The following is a 21,626-nucleotide window of genomic DNA, read 5'->3' as shown; positions in this document are numbered from 1 at the left end:
AACCATTCGGGAACTTACTTGAAATATATTTTAAAGCTTGATCCAAAAGGTGCGTTTTCACTTGCAAATTGCAGAGTGAAAACACACCTTTTCATCTGTGCCCTGTCACTAATCTAATGCAGATGAATCGTGTCATGTCACGTCTGCATCAGTAGCTTGTGATGGATGAGTGGCTAATTAGCTATCTTTGTTCCCAGTCAGTATCTATGACATATTAAAAAACAAAAAAAACATGCCTTGTTAACTGGACTTGATTGTGTTTCGGGTTTTTTCCATTTGTGTTACACGTTTTCTGCATCTTGTTGTCTGTCACATGCGATTGTTGCTTACAGGTCTTTTATATATGACGTCATCCTTCTTCTGCCTCTGTGCATTAGTGTGAAAATGGGACAGAAGTACTTATGGTATTGACACCATGATGTTGTGGTGAGAAATTGCACAGTTGGTGTTGACAGCTTTAAAAAACAGCTTCTTTGAGGGGATATTTTTCAGTTTAGATTACCTCTGTGAGCTGGCTGAATTAGGATTATCTTCCTGCCTTTGTTATCTTGCTATCATGTAAAGCTGCTCAGCTTTTATCTGTGAAATTAAGAACAAAGCCAAACCCAAACAAACAAAGAGGAGAGAGGGAGGACTGGCGGTTGTGCCTGTGCAAGTGTTTGTGTGCAATTTCTGATTTTAGGAGATTGAATCGGTCTCCGGGGAAACATGTTGTTGTCGGGAGCACTGCAGGGGAGTGAGGGCATGAAGGTGGGAGGGGGGGATCGCTGTCAAAGAAGGAGAAGTTCACACAAACACATATACACATGTTCAGAACAAACATTCATGAGCTAAACAGGAATCCAAACAGACAATAACTTGACAGCAGTTACCATTACAGGGCTGAAAGCTAGAAGCAGCCATGCAAGACTTAAGGCAGGAATACTAATCGATCCTTGTTACCTTTAAACATCCTGTCTGGACCAATCACAGAGAAGGTCAGGGCTGGATTCTGGCATTCTTGCTTCTCTTACTTGTTTCCCATCAGACTGATCTAATTGCCGGGACATTAGAGTCAGAATTCATTCAAGGACTTGAATAGTTGACATGGAAACCAAAGGGAAACACAACACCCAAAATATCTGTAATTTGTTTATCATTTCTCTGCGTGTTTGCTAAAAAGTCTGACTTTTGAGCTTTTTGCCCCTACAGCTCTCCTTTCCTTTGCTACAGTATTGATTTCCTGAGATCCCAACATGCCCCCAGGACTGTAGGTGAGAGAGCGGTGGTCAGTCAGTCCAATTAAAGAGACAAAGAGAAGGAGAAAGAGGCGAGAAAAAAAGAAAGAGGTGGGGATAACTAGAGCTAAAGGTTCGTGACGGCCCCTCTTGCACCACACCCTGCTCGGCATGAAAGGGGACCCCCTTTTCTCCCCAAGGCAGCTCAGAATGAAGAATGTTATTGAGCCACTGAAGAAAGGGGGGTTGAACGGGAGACTCCCACCCTCTTCTCCACCCTGTTTCTTTCATTACTCTGGGCTATGATTTTTTTTTTTTCATGTCTTTTATTGCCTGTCCAAAATCAACCCGCAGATAGACACATGGCGCAGCTGCATACAAGTTCAAAGTAAATCTGTACAGATCAAACAAGAGATGATCGCCTATGACTGTGAGTGAAGGCTGAGGACAGTAAGGCTGCTGATGATATGCTTTCTCTATGGAGACAGTCTGCTAGCGGGGTAGCTATGGTGAAAGTGGAGTCTTGTGTCCTTTGCCAAAACATTTCCAGTAGATGGATGGGATGTGTGTGTGTGTGTGTGTGTGTGTGTGTGTGTGTGTGTGTGTGTGTGTGTGTGTGTGTGTGTGTCAGTCGGTCTAACTATGTGTTCCCATCATCTGCCACATGCATGCAGAGCTCAGTAAGATTTCTTCATTATATCTGCTTCTCTATTCACAGAAATGACAATCATCTCAAGACAGAGAGAGTGGGGAAAAATTCAATTCAGGTTTATTTTTGTATTTTTTGTTACCTCAGGTCCTTTTTTACACCGAAAGATAAAGACATTTAACTGATATAGGAAGAAACACAATAATGTTCTTTAGGCAAGCACCGAAGAAAGACAAAGATGATCGTGGGCTGATGGGACAAAACTCCATCTCCCACAAAACAGGATGTGGAGACCCCTGAAATGTTCCTTAAATATCCCAGCACAATCTGTGCCCTTTGTTAGACAGAGATAACACGTCTCAATGAGAACCGAGGCATGTCTGTGACTCACTCATATGAAGGGGTTTATTCATAGTTTGCATGTGTGTGTGAGTCTGTGTGTGAATCATTGTACGGCATATTAAGAAATCTAGAGAGTTGAGGGGGGACAGGCATTTTCTTAAAGTGGCAGACTTTTTTTGGCAGTTGTTTGAATTGTGTGTGTGTGTGTGTGTGTGTGTGTGTGTGTGTGTGTGTGTGTGTGTGTGTGTGTGTGTGTGTGTGTGTGTGTGTGTGTGTGTGTGTGGGCGTGTGGGAGTAGCAAAGAGAGATGGAGCAGGAAAGGGTTAGAAAGCAGGAGAGAGTGGCAGGCTCTTGGTTTCCCGTGGGTGTGCTGCAGTAACATAGTAATCCTCATTAATATTTATCTGCCAGGCAAAGTGGAGACAATGATTAGCTTGAGAGAGATAGGTAGAAAGAGCGAGAGTGTATATGTGCGTGCATGTGCGTGAACACCCTTTAATGCATGTGTGTACAGTATTTAGAGCATATAACACATGAACTAGGTCAACTTCTATACTTAAGAGAGTATAAAAGTCCCAATACTTCAAAGGCTTATGTCATGTCATCACTGGGTGTTTTTCATTGCACAAATGCTCAGTAAACAATATTTTTATTTAATTTATTCCAAACACCCACAGGACTAGTGAAACTAAAGCTCACAGCATGCACTCTTTCACTATCACAGACGCAGACATATAGAAGCTCATTGCATTCATCCGTCTCTCGGGCCAGATTACTTTATGTTATTGATTTTTCTGCTTGCACCTCTAATGTGATCACATTAAGCAAGACTGATCAGAATTGAATTCCTGGTTGGGTCTATATGGATGTGTCACTTACGAGCTCTGTTGCAATGACATCGATCTGTGTGTCTTTGTATGTTGGAAAGAAAAAAAAAGAAAAATCCAAAGCAATCTAGACCCATGCAAGTCACGTGTCGGGTTCAGTGTTGCATAAAGTGTTTCAACGTGTCAGTGTCAGGTGCACTTTTTGCTCTCTGGCGCACAGCTCGTTTAAGGTATTTGTGTGCCAGAGAGCCTCAGCTGAGAATCTGCTTGTGAATTTATAGTTTTGGTGACCCATTTCCCTCCACTCCTCTCTCTTTCACTCGCTCTTTCTGCCTTGCCTCCACTCTAGTGTAACACGCCTGAGTGGAAAATCAGAGAGCAGAAGGAAGACTGAGAGATATGAGAGACGAGAGATGAAAGAGGCCAAAAGAGATGGAGAAACAGGAGAAAGTAAAGAGGCCAGACATGTATACATGAGGAGCAGACAGATGATTTCCCCGTGTCTTATGTAGATTTTCTCACTAGTTAACTGTCAATTCAATTTGTCCATCACGGTTCTGAATGTAAAAAAAGTCTCTTTTCCACTCCGTCTTCTTACTTCGTGGATAGCCGCCCAGCTGACACTGTTGGCCGTGTCTGTTTACATCACAGTGGCTGTCTGACCTTTCCCAGGATTCAGCAGGACACAGCAAACACATGGAATCATGGGAACAGCGCACACTCATACCCAGCCTCCCTCTTCTCTCCTCGCCGAAACAAATATTTACACCCCCTTGTAAGTTACGGTCACTGTGAGATGAGCGTCTCCAGTCAGTTTGGAAAATTCACACTGCACAAATACCACACATTCCTCATGAGTTTCTCAAGACACCACTGAGAGGACAACGTCAAACCCTGAGATAGAAGTATGGGAAATGATTGCTGTGGAAGCAGAGGTATTCTGGAGCTTATGGTTGGTGTAAATGTAAGCTGATTCTTAGAAGTTTACTTATGTTATGTTCTGAACCCGATGTACACCACAACAGCCTCCCACTCATATGTTTGTGGTTCCTTTAAGTCATACAATAATTTGTATGCACACAAAGTCTCACACACAAGCACACTATCTCAGCAGTACAGAAATGACCCTCGCATCAATAAGCCTCACAATGAATCAGAGCGGGCTACGAAAGGCCATTTAATCCCCCCCCCACATACACACAGTCAGATTGGTGGTTTGGTAGAAAAGGCAAAGAATTACTGTACTGTACAGAGTTATTGAATTTTTATATCGATCAAGTCTCTGAGGACAGACTGTGACGAAAGTAGGAAAAATGAAAGCATTTGGCTGTACAAAACCAGCAGACGTTATTTTTAAATAGCACAACTGCCATAAATAAAATTCTCTGTAACCAGTCGTGAGCTGCAGGAGGCAAAAAAAATGTGTGTGTTTGATTTTAGAGTTACTTTAACATTTCTATCAGACGTAACATAGTGAGCATTTCTCATACAAGCTGTAGTGTTTTAGTAGTGCTGTTAAGCCAGAATTTATAACAGACTGGCAAGGATTTACATACAGGCGCTGCTTGCTTGGCAGAGATTATATATGGGGTTTGTATTGCCTCCATGTGGCCATTTTTGCAAATGGATGTATGCAAGCAAGTGTAAGATTCATTGTGGATTTCTGACTCAAATAAACAACTTAGTTTGACGTAATGAATTATATTCAGTCTTTTTTTTTTCACAAGATAATGAGTTGGCGAAGACTAGCAGACGGTTGGAGCAGGCATCATTTTTCTTTTTTCAAAGCTTAGATAGGTCAGACCAGGATACTCCAAGCCTGGGAAAACTGGCTTGGGGGAAAAATATGTCCTTTTTTAAAAACATTCTGGCAAAAATCCAAGTGACCAGATGTCAGTGTTACTGTGATTCATTCTACTGTATCGTGCTTGCAGTTATGCTTGTATATAATGTGTGCCAGTCTTCTTTTCCTTCAAAAACATACACTTAGTGTTCAGTCTGAACAGGTGTTTGAAAGGAATGGACTTACCACAGAAACATACCTCTTTCCTTGAAAACCGAGACAGTGAGAGAGAAAGTGAGAGGACTGGTTTCCCTCAGTGTGTGCTGCAGTATTCGAGTGCATATCGCTTTAAAAACAACCTCCAGTCGGGTAGACTAAGAGACCGGCTGCATTTCCTAAGTGGGAATGTTTGTGTTTGTGACGCTGAGAGCAACGGACAGAGGGTGCTTTGCTTCAGTGGGAAGAAAAGGGACAGGAAGAGAGGAGGACCAGGAGAGAAGGAGTCAGCAGGGAACACTAGCTGTGTGGGACTGGGGCAGAAGGACTAGCAGGGTTTGACCTTGAGGAGGCATCACTCCAGTGAATCCCAGAGAAGCAAGTGGCCCTAGAGGGACAAGAGAGGAGACAGACACTGGGGTTAACCTGTCTCTCTCAGGCTTACCTCTACAAATGACTCATGTATTATCTACTGGATCTAAGTGGCATCAAGAGGACAATAAAGGCTAATCATACCATCTCATTGCCACTACCTGTGGATGTCCCTTTGATATAAACTCATATTGCTGTGTATTCGTCTGGTGGCAAAGTAGTTAGTTAGGGATGGAGGCTGTCTTGTTGGGTTTAGATGAGGTGGTCTGTACTCGACAGGGCTTGCTATGGACTCTCACCTCCACAGCCATCCGGCGGATTCGCGTGCATGCCAGGAACCTTCCTGGGCCTCTGCATCTATTGCACACACACAGGTGTGTTTCAAGGCCGCTTTATCAGGTAGGATTCACCTCCAATACACATAAAACGTAAACATTTAAAAAAGAAAGAAAGAAAAAGAAAGAAAGAAAGAAAGAAAGAAAGAAAGAAAGAAAGAAAGAAAGAAAGAAAGAAAGAAAGAAAGAAAGAAAAATATATATCAGATAGATTTCTATGCACAATCATCTCAGTAAGCATTTTGCACTACATTTTATCCCAAATAATTGTGCACCTGTTAAGACATACTTGCGTTTACATGCTGCCCTCCCGTGTAATAAGGAGCTGTTATTAATGAAGGATTCTGCACTTGTGCGTCAAGGGCTTGAGGCAGAAGAAGAAAGACAAGTAGGGAACAGATGATGTACTCTAGGGCCAGGTATGTCCTGACAAAGGCTGGAGCCAGAGACAGGGCAGGGTTAAACTTGACTGATTTGTTTCATTAAGCTTGAAGGACAGAACTGGGTTGGATGTCATGGCTATGTTCCTGCTAGGTTTATGTACTGAATAGAACTTTTTTTCACTTAGCCGTTCCTGTGTATAGTGTTCTTTTGTTTTTGTTGTGCTCGGCATACACAACAGGAAGTTACGTTGCCAAGGTCAGTATTAAAGAGGTGGTAACTAAGCTGTTAAGCTGGTAAGTGTTTCTATGGGCATCTAAAAGGGGGATGCTTGCACACAAAAACACACACATAGAGGCTATTTTGTAAGCTGTTTGGTCTCTCTGTCTCCTTTGCCTCACATTTCACTCCCTGCTAACTTTGTGTTCTCTAAATGTGTCAATTTGCTTTAATAATGCAAGCCCTTTCTCTAGTCTGCATTATTTTATTTGTGTAAAAGCAGCAGCTTCTTTTGTGCCTTGTGCCTGTCTAGCTGTGATTCAGCAAAAAGCTTGATCAGTATTCACGTCACCATGTCTGAATTGATGCACAGGGCTTTCATGGACCCATTAGTATTCCCCAAGCATCTCACCTGGCCTGTATGCAGCTGGTACCACCAGGACAAACCCAACAGACTCACCAGGCCTGTAGCTAAATGATAAGAAGCACACTGCATAGCAAAAATTCATCAGCGCATACATGCACACGAAGATAAACATACACAGCATGCGCGTTTTCCTGCCTTTTTTCTCCGATTCCCTTTTTATTCTCAAGAGGAGAATAATCTGGATTGTTATTCTAACTTTTGTCTTCAAATGCGGTTTTATGTAGCTTCTCGGTTTAAGCATCCTAAGGGAGGGTAACACAATCAGAGGAAGCTGAAACAAGGCCTCCCTAAGTCTAACCCATCCTTAACAACCCCATCCTGGTCCACACTAAGGCACCTTTCAGGAGGGGCTCTTTTAATGCTCCCTAAACATCCTCTGGAGAAGTCCTTTCAACAATATTTCCCCTGGCCTGGAAAAGTGGTACAGTCCAAGGTGGAGCAGTTAATAGCGGTGGGAGTTTCAATAGCAGAGAAGGAGGGGTCAGTGTGTCAGACTGTGGGATGGGGATATCCCTGGCTCACTGCCGCCCTGCCTGGCTTCCTCTATTACTGTTAATGAGATACCCAGCCTCACACAACTGGCACACACACAATAGGAGAGAGAGGGGAAAAGAAAGAAAGAGAGCCGGAATGATAGACACAGACAAGGCCTTAACTTCTACCAACCTGTTTTCACTTTCTACACTTCTTTTCCATCTTTTTTTTCTTCTCTTGAACTGGAAAACATTTCCAGTCGTGGCTCTAACCTGTCCCAGGACCATGCCGTGCCTTGTTTTACTCTCAAACTTTCTTTTTAAAAATTTGGTCCTACTTAAAATTCGACTGCTTTTCCTTTCAGCTCTTTCTCCCTGCAGTCATTTCAACTGTGACCAGTGAAGGCTTGCATCACCAGCAGTCCAGTATGCTCAATCCATTTGGGAATACTGTGCGTCAAGGTGATGATTTCGCACCAACGTCGCTCTGCGTGTTGTGCGGATCATCGCCCCGTTCGATGGAGCCGTAGCGCTGCATTAACCAGCAGACGGCATTTATGAAATGTTGTTTGCTCACACAGACGTACACTTATTTCTCTTGTGAGCTGTGTGTTCACACTTCCATACATCAGGCTGAGTAATATTGACTCAACAGCCTCCAGTCACACTTTTTCCTCTGGTGATGCGACCCCTTAAACAGGGTTAGTACCAACAGGGCAGCGCTCGGCTGTGCTGCGTTACACAGTGTCTCAGGGTATTTGTTTGTCATTTCTCGTGCTGCTTCCAATTTGCATCAATTTCAGCTGTTCACATCGTGCCTTTTCTTTTTTTCATTTATATCCTACCAACCCCCTTCTTATCATCCCACCCCATCCCGAAGGCAGGATATCCTGCGCAGGGAAGACGCAACAGTAAAGACTATAGCAAACGCAGGTGGTCGGACTTCCCCTGAGCTGCAAGATTTGTTGTTTTGTTTCTTGTTTTGTTTTTTTCTTTTAATCAACCTGTAGTCAGTGTAATACAACTCACAAAAATTACTCCAAGCCATCATTTTATTCATAACAACCTGAAGTGACTTGTTTAGCAAGCGTGTTCGGCATCCCCGTGGAGCTTTTTAGACTTGACAAGATAAACATCCTAGATAGACTCAGTTTGCTTCCTGTTACAGCTCTTGCTAATAACAATGCTGACAGGAAACTGGTTCTCCTACATGACAAATAAACTTTGATCCAAGCTGTTTCCTAGCAACACAATACCACTGAAACATTTTATGCATATTTAAGATTGCACGCATAAGGTATATTCGTTGTAACTCTTATGGTGCATTAGCTCGTAGGCTCTCCTCATATTTTACACTGAAATCCAAGCCAGTTTACTCCCACCAAACTCATCTGGTGCCGTTTCCTGTGAGAAAATGTATTGGATGTATTCCTTTCCCACTGAGTGGTCCCAGTACTTTATGATACGAACCAGAGACGCAGCAACGGCACCCTAAGATATAGGATACACAATCCTTCTTCTGTCTTAGACTTGGTTCATTTGTATCTGTCCAGTTACTGCTTTTGTTTGTGGACTTTTGGCTCTCAGTCAAAGTACAGTGTTGGGAAGAATCCACTGTGATTGCCAGCAGCTCCCCTGAATTAGGTCACAATTGTAATCAGCCTACTTTGTGAAGTCTCTCTTACGCTCATGTTCAATTTATCATCAATTTGTAAAGTGTTCTACTGAAACAGATGTCGGTAAATAACCTTATGACAGGCAGGCAAATGTCCAGAATCCGAAATCTCTGTGTCCTTGCTTATTCCCAACGTTATCCCATTTTCCAGCCAAGTAATTATTGGATAGAGGATGAGGTTAAACTTGTGACTTCCTGCTGAAGAATTCTGATCGCTAGGGCTGTCTGGCAGCAGTCTTTGTTCTCATTGCCAAAGTCAGGATCTGTATGTGAGAAAATCTTTTCCCACAACCGGCAGAAAGGGTTCGTGGATGGGAAGGCCAGAATCGACATTGTACCAAAGTTTTCCAGTACTTTGTTTATTTACTTGTAATTTTCTAATTTGTTGGCAACTAGCTGGAGGTGTGTTTGTGTTTGATATCCCTACATCGACGCACACACATGCACACACAAATACCCCTCTGTAGATTGTGTTGGTGGTTCAAGCCGTTTACAGTGTATCCCTGGGGATTAGGACTTATTTGCATAGATCGTCTGGAAAACATTTCCACTGCTCCATTCCCAGGTTTATCAAATACCCAGTGTGTGAGTGTAAATGGATGTGTGAAAGAGGAAGAGGAAAAAGCGGAGGAGAGCGAAGCTTGTCGTTGTTTGATCATGTTTGAAGCAAGGAAAATTCTTCTGAACTGATTCATCAGGAGTTGAACTCTAAGTTATAATTTCACTCTGTAAATCATAATTCACGATCAAAGACTGAATCGTTGTCCACATTTTGTTGCTTTAAAGTTGTTTGATGAGGCTTCTTATGATCTGCAACCCTGTTACATGTTAAATATTTAAAGCACAACACCCTTCTCCAATTTAATTCTCCATGTGCAATATTATCATTTAGCAGCTATCAACCGTGCCAGACTATAATTTCTCCGGTGATGTAAAAATATATCAGAGTCCTTCACAGGATGGCCTCTCACTTTTAATTAATTACAGGCACATGCATGGGCGCACACTGACATCTTCACACATGCTGTACAGTATTAGAAGGACAGGATGGTAGTCATACTTTTTTTAAAGGAAAACCATCCATCGTTGGTGCGTGAAAAAGACTGTCTGATTTTAAATAACTTTGCCAGGCATCAGTTACCATGTTGGAGACTATTTGGATGTTGAACATGTTTGCAGTATCTAGTCAGTGTTTTATTGGGCCAAGGCTGAGAGGCCTGCTCGATAAAGCTGGCGGGTATCCCTTTAAATCCTCTCAGTGTGTCTGAATCGTGGCCAGAACGGACATGATATAAGGTTTTTGGAGGTGGTCCTCTTCCAGCGAATGAAGAGATTGGTTTAAATGCGACATTAGTGTTGGGGATGTAAGAGCTTATAATGTTTTAAGTTCAAAGGTTAGGGCCACGGTATAGAATGGTAATCCCAGAGGATTACTACGAGAATCTGGTAAATATCTGGGGAAATCCCTCTCAGGGACTCTCAGATCCTCTGTTTGTACGGATATTATACCCTCTAACAGTGAGTCCACATGTGTTTACTGAAAAGAGGTTTAGAGTTTTGCATGCGTATTAAACTGGAGAGATGAGAGAAATATCAACATTTGCCTGAGCCAAAACATTCAGATCTGACAAGTTAGTGTATCGCCCCAAACAGTAACTATCTGCTGGGGTGGTCCACCAAGACCGCTATGCATTTCTGAGGTTTTTGCCTGTTTTCATTTGCAGTTAGCAGGAACACTTACATGAAGTATTGTTGCTACATGGTTGGCATAGCAACAACTAGACCACATTCACAACAAGCCGGAAGGTGCCATGATTGGATCTTTTGTGATAATAATAGACTTGGGGAAAAAAAGACATGTAGCTGAAAGCACCCAAATGTGCTATTTTAAGTTATATAATGTAACATTACAAGTGATTATTTTCTTTTTGCATTGTTAAGTATACAATGATTCACTAACAAGAGGCAGAGGCTCCTGGAGCCTTTGATGAAATTAGAATTCGACTAATGAATCATTTGTGCAGCATGTTACCAGTCTGTGGACAAGGGTAGCTTTCATTAAGCCATGATTGTTGTGGTTTTTTATCATCTTATTATTAATGTTAGTTAATCTTCTTCATTTTCTCTCTAAATAGCTTCACTGTGTCTGAATGTCTCAAGCAGCTGAGTAGGAATTCTAGCAGTTATTATATATGCAGTTGTAAGCACCACACAAATCAACACATGTACAACTACATGTGTACAGTAAGCACTATGTCTATGCTGAAGGAGGAGCTAACGAAAGACCTCAAAAAATGTTTCCAAGAACTTTGATGGTTCCTAGTTCCTCTAATGCCGACAAACAAAAAGTAGAGACTACCTTGAAAATTTGTAAGGCATGAAATGGTTCCTCCAGTCCAAAGTAGCTAATTGTGCCCCTGAATGAGAGTGAATGCATATACATCCACAGCTTAGATTTTAGGAATGGTAAGCTTTGTTGAGGTTCTATACCACAGCCGTTTTTTTTAATCAGGTGCTTTCAAAAGAAAGAAAAGGCTTTCCAAACCTTCAGACTGCCAATTTCCTTGAGGCAAAGTGGACAAATGGATAACCTTCAATATCTTTACTGTGACGGGATTCCCTTTGGACGACAGGAATTGCACCCACATCCATATATATTTATATATTTATACACTACACACACCTGTGCACAGACCACACACAAATGCCTAAGGGCTCTCCCTGCAGATGAGCTGGGTCATTTTTCACTACCCTGCCTCAGAGGAATCAAGTGTGTCATAATGGAGCTTAGTCACAATGAACCAAAGTTATGGATTGATAAATCCCAGCTATAGAGCACAGTTCAAACTGACTACACAGGCTGCAGGACGGGACTTGTGGAGGGGCCGATAACTCTTTTTCATTCCCCTTTTTTTCATTATAATACCTCAAAATAGATCCTGAAGCAAGATGAAGAAATGTCCTAGGCTGCACCCTGTTCAGCCCATAACTTCATAGCTTTCAGCTTCTTCTATATGTTGTGTCGATTTCTCTGCCTGGCTCATCTCTCATGTATTCTCCTTTTTTCTCCAATCTGTCTTCCTTAACCCTTTTCAGCCTTTTCCCTTGCCAATTCCCTGTGAACGCGAGCTGGAATAGTGAAGGTGCAGATGTGTGAAATTATGAGTACATAGTGGCTTGGTAGAGCAAAGGGTTCACTTGTCTTTTTCATCAGGCATCATGACACTGTCATCAGTTGCACTGAATCACTTGAAGCCTTTATTGCGTGCCTTTTTGCTGTACACTTGTACACCACAGTCATACCTATTTTTGTTACAATGTCTGACCATTGTGTGACATTGCCTCCTCCTTTAAGTGCCCTACATTTCTGGCACAGGACTGAGTGACAGACAAGAGTAGATCTCCTAGAACGTTGCCATGGCAACTTTTGTTTGCATCTTACTTTGGCAAGCACGGAGCAGTGAGGCCGGTCAAACATTTATGTGCACGCGAGAGTATGTGTGCGTGTGTGCACTTGACACTGCAGGATGTTTCCATGCACTCAGCTAAAGAAGTGGGTGGTTTGAAAATCTCTGAAGTATCATGAGGATGGAAGCTCACCAAGCTCCTGTAAAGCCAGTGCTTTGAATGGTGTTGTTCTTTGGCTGTTTCCCTAATTAGCCTAGAGGGTCTTTGGACCTGGAGGACACACACACACACACACACACACACACACACACACCAGGCAAAATCAGCAAGGCACAGAGAGGATTTAGGCACCTTTTGCCCCAAAATCTCCCCTGCTGTTTCTGGTCTCAGGGTACATGTTTAATAGGCTAGTAGAATACATTAGGACACAAACACACGCACACACACACACACACAAATAGAACTTGCAGACAGCACTGTTTAATATTCAGCTTGCTAAATGATTAGTGTGTTTGGTATTCCATCTTGTCACAGGGCAGGGAATAGAGGCCACATGGGTTCAACTGCTCTGCAGCACTCAGTGCCCTTGAGTTTACGCCACGAGGGCACACACAAACATGCGGGGTTTTCCTTTTTTTTTGGTTTTTGCTTATGGGACACCAAACAAAAGCCAAAGAAAGCAAAGATAAAAAGAGCTCTACAAGGAAGGCTCATTGATCAGCAAAATTCAGTGGGTTGTACACACAGATGCAAACACACACACACTGTATACAAAGGATACTGTGCAGAACCGCACACTCCTCTCTACGTCACACTGTCCTTCTGAGTGCAGTGCCAGCAGTATCAGTGAACACAGGGTCGCTTGGGTCTATAGTGATTTCTCATTGTCTAAATTATAGATGAAGAGAGGAGGTGTAGGGGTAAAAGATCCTTCCCCTGTGAACACTGACAGTCCACATCCTCTCAGATCATCCCCCGCAATCACTGAGACTGTGTTTCATTGAGAAGACATGACATCACTCGTACCTATTTGTCCTGAACTTCTGTACTCTTCTTTCAGGTTGCTGGCACTCTCAGTACATCTATAGACAGACAGATAGACTGTACGGTCCATTCCAATAAACCTGACAGGGAAAAGTCATCTAAAAGAGAAGACATGAAAAGACTCATGAACTGGGGGAGCCACCTTTAGAAAGTGGATTAAGCCCTTTTGGCACTTTCTGTACATCTCATTTTCATAAAAAAAAAAATTCGAACTGAATAATCAAAGCAGCCTGCGGCCATTCCCTCCTATACTTGACGCACTGTGGCGCTGTATCACCGCATTGTGCTTGTTTGCTTGGATGTAATCATAGGAGACTGTGGTGTTGTTTTAGAGTTTTAAATATAACTGCTGGTTCTGTGAGTGAGCCGCCCATGCACACGTGTACGTCTGTGAGGCCAAAATTTTGTTCAACCACAAAGTGCAGTTGAAACAAATGTATATAAAGGATTTACAAAACCCAAAAAAAGGAAATGGAAGAACTGAGACAAACAGAAGGATGATACGGGCTTGAAACAAAGAGGAGGAGGAGCTAATTAAGCATAAAGAGATAAGTCCACACAACTGACTGTTACAGGAACAACATAGGTGTGCAAGGATTGGGGAGGGAGGGGGTGGGGGTTAAGAAAGGACTTCATTATTTTGGGATTAGGCAATGTGACCTTTCAGTGTGTAATCTGCAAAGAATAAAAAGAAAAATTTCATGAGGAATCAAGCGGAACAAGGTGAAGTTTAATGTTATGACTGCAAGGCATGTTCAGATTAACTCTACCAGCACAAAAAAAAACTATTGCTGTGTCTTCATGTGTTATTTTTGTTTCTCTTATCCACACAATCTTTTTAAGAAGCACAAACCACTGGCTCACATTGTGCATATTTTTTAGAGACCCTTTGATGACACTTTGATCTGTCGATGAATGTACATTTTTCTTGAGTGCGTGCGTGTGTGTGTAGCAGAAATGCTTTCTGGCAGTTTTCACCATGAAGCAAGAAAAGGCAAAAGTCTTATCTTTTCAGTTCGTTTGGAATCGAGGTTCCTAAGGGTGCAAATGGCAGCGAGGTTGAACTTAAGATGTGAAGGCAGAGGTGGATTGGTGTGACTTCAACACAACAAAAGTTTGGATCTTGCAAAAATCTTTTATACAGCATTATTCCCAATGTCTTTACTGTTCCCGCTAAAAGTGCCCGTGTGGGTTTTGAAATTCATAAGCGTCTCCGTCTGTCAGTTTTAGTCAGAGTTGTGATTCTATATTAAAATGAGGGGGGGGATGGGTTTTTTTTGTTTTTCTTGTTTTTTTTGTTTTTTTTAGTGGAAGTCTGGGAATGGAGCTTTGTAGTAAAATAAGAACAAAGCTGCGTTGGCTTCAAAAATATCCCCAGTTTGTTTGAAGTGCCAGTATGTTTCTGATTTTAAAAAACGCCCTAACTGGAACCACATTTCAGTCCCAAAGTCACTCACGGGCAGTGAGGGTGGAGCTCACAGACACACACAATAACACGCACGCACGCTCCCATATACACACTTGTACAAACAAAACAGATCTCGACGGTCAGTCTTTTCTCCAGACATTCCTGGCTGCCTTTCCTTGACCCTCCCTGCTCCATCTCACTCTGCCACTCTGTGAAACACTAGTTTGAGGGGGAAGACAGGATTTGGCCCTGCTATTATTTTTCCATCAGGTCTTTAATAACCTACTGGACTGAACTGAAACTGTATTCCCAATGTTTTATTTTTCTTCTGCATTGTAATCTAATCTACACCATACGTAGATGCTGTTGCGTTCAAACTGCAGACAAGTCGTAAAGCCTGCTGAGATGTAATGATCTCAGCATCATAAATCATCATCGGAGTGCTTGTGTCACAGCACGCTTGCTCTCAAAGTGACGTGTTTAAGAGTGTCTGTTTATTTTGTCTCTATAAATATGTGGGAGAAGCAGACAACGGTAGACGGAGCAAGACAGAGTGTGTGTGTGTGTGTGTGTATGTGTGTGTCAGTCTTAATTGCCTACCACATCATCCCACAGTTAGGGTTGAGGAGATTCTCCATCTTGCTTCAATTAACCGTTCAGCGGTGTTTATATTGGGTTCCACCAACATAGCTTACCTTTCCCAACACAGACCAACAGCTGTGTTTCCCTGTCTGACCCTAAATCCCCACTCTACCCTGTTAAACCCACCTCAGCCATTCAGATCTTTACCCTTTGGATCGGTACTCTGCAGAAAAATACTTAATCAGCACCTCATTATTACAGCCACACCCCAGCCCAGAATAGAAGCAAACTGGCTCCATAACAAGGCTCGGTCAGGGTCCAGAAATGTTACACCTACAAGTGTTTCTCACTTTGTAGTTCTTGGCAATACTGTCTGTAGGTCATGGAGAGGTTAGCATGTATGGGAAGATAAGGGCCATGGACACTGGATAGGGTGGCTCAGTAAATCACAGTTGCCTGTTATTGTTCCTTCCTGCCTTGCTTCCCTTCTTCCCTCCTTTTTATTTATGTTTTTTTTTTTGTGGTTCAGCTTCATCCATGCCATGCAGGAGGAATCATTCATAGACTCATGCAGTGTAAGTGTTCAGGATCCTGCTTCTAGTCTCCTCTGTCCCCCTTCTTTCACTCTCCCTGGCACTGTTAAACAACAGGACTCTTATCACAGCAAATTGAGGAAGCTACCAATAAACGGAGATGTGAATTTGACCGGAGAAAAAGAATGAGGGGACGGCTGTATGTATTAATGCCAAAGAAAGAGTCATCTGGAGATGTTTAAGTTGGACAGGCCAGTTTCCGGTGTCTGGAGCAGGCCAAAAATATCCAGAAACAGAAAAATCCGGCAGAAGGGAAAAGGATACACCTCCTCGTTTCTCATGTGACCCTCTACATTTAGCAAACTAAGCTGAATTTTGGGGTTGCAGCATACACCGTGGTTGCAAGAAAGCTTTTCAAGCCAAGCTTATAAAATGTAATTGCATCTTGATATTGCTAAATGTTTGGGAAGAGAGCATTTCAATGAATCACATATGGCACAACTGCATTTCACTCAAATAAACAGAATGACACCGAGTACACAAGGTGTGCCACATATGCATACCTGCTTTGCACGGGTGCTCACACTGTTTTCATAACACGGGGACTGCTTCTTGTTGTAAAAGGCAGAATAGCTGAATCATTCAAACTTTTTATAAGCACCCTCCACTGCACATCTTAGTATCTATTTATGGATCCACAAACCAGACTGATTTTGTTATGTTAACAGCTTGCGGTTTTAACGGCTGCTGTTCCAGCCGTGCAGGGTGAACACAAGTGCCCAATTTAGGTCATACAAAAAAAAAGAGAGTGTCAGTGCAACGGCTGCAGTGGACTGAAGGGCCAGGATTCATTCAAGCAAGCCAAACCTGTGAGCAAGATTTGTGTTTGAAAGCGCAGACAGGAAGCTACAAGCTGTAGGGAGAGGCAGAGAGAGGGAGCGCAAACCAAGGGTCTAGACAGAAACCTCTGCTTGTTTGCTTTTTGCAGGGTATAACCAGCATTTGAAGGTTTGTGCAGCTCTGTCACAATACACTTGTTACATGCTGATTTAAAGGTGATCACTCATATTAGATAGTCTCAACTCCTCCTGCCCCTGCACAGCGGATTTCTTAAAGTAGGCAGACTTTACGTTGTTATGTATCAGTACCGTCCTGCAGACACAGATGTTTGGGTGCAGACACACACACACACACACACACACTCACACATCAGGAAAGAGAGAGAGGTCTGCAGTTTCTCATGGCTGCGAGCTGCCGCTGCAGAAAATTCCCCCTCCTCTCCCCGCCCCCACATCTTGCCTCCATTATTCCCGTGTTTTCGAAGCAACTCCGGTGACAGCGAGAAGCAAAGCTGGCGAAGTGAAGGCAGACTGGAGCACAGTCAGCCGCTTCTTCCGGCCGTCCCCCTCGGTTGCCGACCGATGGTACGGTCTCCCGCGTTCCGCACGTTCACACGCCGTTTGTGCACGGTGCCGGTAGGGAAAGGTGTGGGGAGGGGGTGGGCGGGGGTTGGTCGTCCAGGACTAGCACCGTGGAGCTGAGTGCTTTCCACAAGGAGGGATGAGAGAGAAGCCTCGCTTGAAAAACGCTCCACGGTCGCCGTTAATTAGCGCCTATTTATTTTTTTGCTTGAACGGCGAAGACGTGAGAAGACGGGATTATACGGCCAGCTCGCAACTAACGTTAACTAATGGTCACAAACATGGATGCTGATGTGCCTCATCCTCTAGGCCGGACAGAAAAGCGGGTGTTTTTTGAGGATTTTCTGGCTGCAACACGACTCATTTCTTTCTGGGATTAAATTTTTTTATTATTATTTTTGTTTTTTCTCTCCTTCTTGGAGCCGGCTTCTGTGAGTGGCAGTGAGCATTTATTTGCAAGGTACTAACTAATGATAACCTTACTGCGGTCGCTTATACTGACCAAGCATCACTGTCAACTCTCTCTCTCTCTCTGTGTGTGTGTGTGTGTGTGTGTGTGTGTGTGTGTGTGTGTGTGTGTAATTGTGCTGTCAGCTCCAGCGAAGAAATAATGAAACACTGTGAACATGGCTGCTTCAGACAGCACTGTAGTGGTATATGTCTCACTTTCATCTCTGGTCTTTAAATATCAGCGTTTCTTGGTGGTGAGTCAGGCTTGAGGATGCATGTTAACCAATTGAGACCTGACCACTAATGGGGTCAGAAATGTTGCTTTGTTGAATGCATCATGAATCACACAACAGGATAAGGTGATGCAGCCAGCAGCACATGTGCCTTTGGCCACTGTTTCTCTCAGAAGAGTTGCATTGTAAAGAAGAAACATTTTGTAACAATGTATATTATTTAGCTCATGGTGCAGCTAGATTGTGTTATATTGAAAATTCCTCATTTTCTACTTTTGTCAGCCTTCTTTACTGATAACAACCTTGTAATAGAGACTTATTACATTTATTTTCATGCAGTTTTGTGGCCAAAACCCATCTGTTTGTGCCAGATTGGGCTGCTTAGTTTTTGTTCCTCAGGGCAGTGATTTGTTACCTTGACATTAAGACTTGCACTATTCCCATGTGCCTCAAGCTGAGTCCCAGTGACAGCGTGCATGCCACATTACAGTTTGAAGTGTTCTGCAGACAGGATACTTTAAATGTTTGATTATTATACTCTAGTTTTTTGCTGAGTAATTGAGCAAAAATATGTGGATTAATGCGATGTTATGCCTTTACAGCAACCTTAGTTGCGCTTGACATCTCTGAGTTGTTGTACAGCTCACATCTGGTTGCATCTGCACCACTAAACCTACCACTAAGCAGCTATGGTAGTAATTAAAATCACTGTGTACAGTATAAACACATAGTGTTTTCAGAGATATAATGTAACTCCAGGACAGGAGGATGGGGGATAAAAACAAAGGGCAAGGATGGAAAATGTAAGGGTTTGTGTGTCACTTGACTGTGTGCACAGGTGCACCCAATCTAAACCCTCAAACCACAGGGGATCAGTGGCGAGGGGGAGGGTAAGCTGAACCCTGCAAAGACACTAGAAGCCACACACGCCCACCAGTAATGATTTGGGGAAGTTCACACTGGGATGAGTGCTGCGGTACTTCTTTCCCTCACTTTTTCTGGTATCATCGTCTCTTTGCTAAAGTCTCACCCCGATGCAAGCTGGCACAAATGGTGACAAAGTAGGCTAACTTTGTTAAGGAGACACCCTTACCAAATTACAATAGCCTCAGGAGGCCAATATGATCCTCTTGATAGAGTTACAAACCAGTTATACTTGTGTTCAGATTAATAGCATCTGTTTTTTGAGAGGAGTTTTGGACAATGGTGATGTTTCCCCCGTCTCTTTATTCCCCCCCCCCCCCAAATACACACACCATCCTCCAACCTCTCTAGTCCCCATCTCCCTGATTTGAGGGAAGCGTGGGTGGAGCCAAAGGGTGTTTGTGTTCCTCAGGGTCCCTGCTTCCTGTGAAATCGTGGAGGATCTCCACATGTGCTGAAAAACATACGTACACCCAAAAATGCAGAACACTTGAGACCCAGCCTCTTCACATGGCTTTAAATGTCCGGCAGTGTTTATGCAGTGAATGTTAAAGGCCTGGTCCTGGATTTGTTTGTATTTGAGTAGCAAATGTTAGGGCAGGTTTGCAGAGACGGCTTGGCTTTGTCTGCCGTGTAAAATATTTGGTCTAACACGTGTTTTCCCACAGTTGACTGTTTCATCATTGCACCTGCTTCACTGTTTACGCCTGACCTTGGCAGACGGATATTATTCATTCTTTTGGAGCTCTATTCAGCAAACCTGGTATCAGCAAAACAGACAAACACTCCAGTGAACACTGTCAGCAGGCAGCTTCCCTCACTTTGGTCACTAGTCCTCTGATGGATAGTGGATTTCCTGCTCAAGGAGGAATGTTAAAAATGTCCGTGAGGAACAGAGCAAGGCCCATTGTGTGTATTTAGATCAGCTAACCTTGTTATGGCTCGAGCTAACACACATGCAAACTCCAAGCCTGTCATGCAGGGTATTGCTTACATACTGTACTTATTGATGAGAGGCACAATGATGTTTTTCAATTTGAGCAAAATATATGAGTCATTTGGAAATGTACCAAATTTTTGTTGCATGAGTTGTAACAATGTAGTTCTGTAGAATAGTGGGATACAGGTGTATGTTTGGATGAGCTGTTATAAACAAGTATATTAAGAAACATGCATTTTTTTCTATTTCTCAGATGACAGAGGGCCGGCGATGTCAGGTCCATCTGCTGGACGACAGGAAGCTGGAGCTCCTCGTTCAGGTGAGCGTGTCTTCCTCCTGACCTCTAGTTCTTTCTTTCCTTTCTCCCCTCTCACTTTACAGACTATCAGTTCCTTACAGCTAGGGAGAAGTGATGTCTGCAGTCCCAAGTGACTTCCATTATTGCTGACGAAGGGAAATTTGGTCAGGAGTAGGTGGCGCTGCGCTTTCTTGATGCTTTCCCTGATCTCTCTCATACACATGCATAAAAGCGCACATAGGTTGCGCTCGCAGCACTGATTTGCAGTGCCTGTTTAAACTCTGAATCCTGACATACAGTTCCACTCGATCGAGTCCTGAATGGAAACCTTTGCTTCAATTACCCTGGCTCTGCTTTTAGCCTTTAGTTCTCCCAGCAAGCCTCTCTGTAGTAATGAATAAAAACAGCACCATCCTAAAAAAAACTGCCTCTCTTTCATTTACGTTTTTACCATTACCTTTTTCAGCTTTCAGCTGCAACTCTCCTCTGGTCTGCTTTCTTTTCTATACCAAAGGTCTTCATTGATTGCTAATGATATTGACTTTTGCCATTCTTTTTATTTTCTTTTGGCTTGGCTAGATACACTGAAATGGATTCATTAGGAGCTCCTTACACTCTTCCTAACCTCCCATAGTTCCCTTTGGTCTGACCATTACTCGATTCCTCTGAAACAGAGAAAGACAAAAGAAAGTAATTGCCCTGGAACAGGAGAAGAACAGCAGGCAGAGAATAGAACGATTGACGCAGAAGCTCGGGAGGTTGAGAAGGAGAGAGAAAAATGAGATGAGGGCTAAGGAATGAAAAGGAGATGACACTAAAGGGAGAGAGAGGAGAAAATGGAGAGGAGAGCCAAGGATAGGTCTGCTGACTTTCTGATTTGATTACTCTGCCAGAACTGATCCTCCCTTTCAAATTGGTACTTCTTTTTCTGCTCCTCTTCCTTAGTCACTCTGTCTGTCTCTCCACTCTTGGCTCCTCATGTCTTCTTTTCTCATTCAACATCTGGCTAGCTTTTTACCTGTCTTTCCATTGCTTTATCTCAATTTACAAATACAAATGTTTCAGCTCTATCTTGCATCCATCCACCCTCTCTATTGCTCTTCTCGTTTCTTTCAGTACATAAAAATAAAATAAAAAGACAACTTGGGGCTTTAACATAAATATTTCTTAATGTAGTGCTTATGTGAAGAGTTTTGTTGGTATATTCGGATAAGGAGTGAGTGATAAAAATTGGCTGTGTTAACCGCGTTTGTGAGAAGAAACAAGACTGGCAAAAAGGTCAGAAAAGTGGATGTCATTAACAAACTTTTGTCACATAAATCAGGAAACTGCTGGCTTTCTTTCTCTCTCAGTCCCTGTCCTTGCCTCCATCCGTTAGGCGGATGTTCTGCAGGTCATTGAGTTGTTAGTGGGACCACAGAGAATCACAGTGTTATTCTTAAGTTTTCCACTGAACTAAAAAGCAGTCC

The 21,626-nt window shown here is 42.9% G+C and overlaps 1 protein-coding gene across 10 annotated transcripts in view; it reads left to right on the top strand.

Annotated features, from left to right (window-relative positions):
- Positions 1 to 21,626, top strand: part of frmd4a (FERM domain containing 4A) — a 96,503-nt gene that overhangs the window by 44,106 nt on the left and 30,771 nt on the right. For 5 of the 10 annotated variants that reach the window (XM_024803097.2, XM_024803098.2, XM_024803096.2 and 2 more), the window contains exon 2: positions 20,113 to 20,178. In XM_024803097.2, the coding sequence (XP_024658865.1) occupies positions 20,113 to 20,178 (66 nt within the window). Of the gene's footprint in view, positions 1 to 4,821; positions 5,806 to 17,385; positions 17,773 to 20,112; positions 20,179 to 21,626 lie in introns of those variants that run through there. The other 5 variants (XM_023152463.3, XM_024803092.2, XM_024803091.2 and 2 more) reach the window with 5 other exon arrangements.

Source organism: Maylandia zebra, linkage group LG7 (genome assembly GCF_041146795.1).
Source record: "Maylandia zebra isolate NMK-2024a linkage group LG7, Mzebra_GT3a, whole genome shotgun sequence".
Classification (NCBI taxonomy): Eukaryota; Metazoa; Chordata; class Actinopteri; order Cichliformes; family Cichlidae; genus Maylandia; species Maylandia zebra.
The sequence above is the reverse complement of the archived record's forward strand: the minus strand, read 5'-3'. Positions and strand labels throughout refer to the sequence as shown.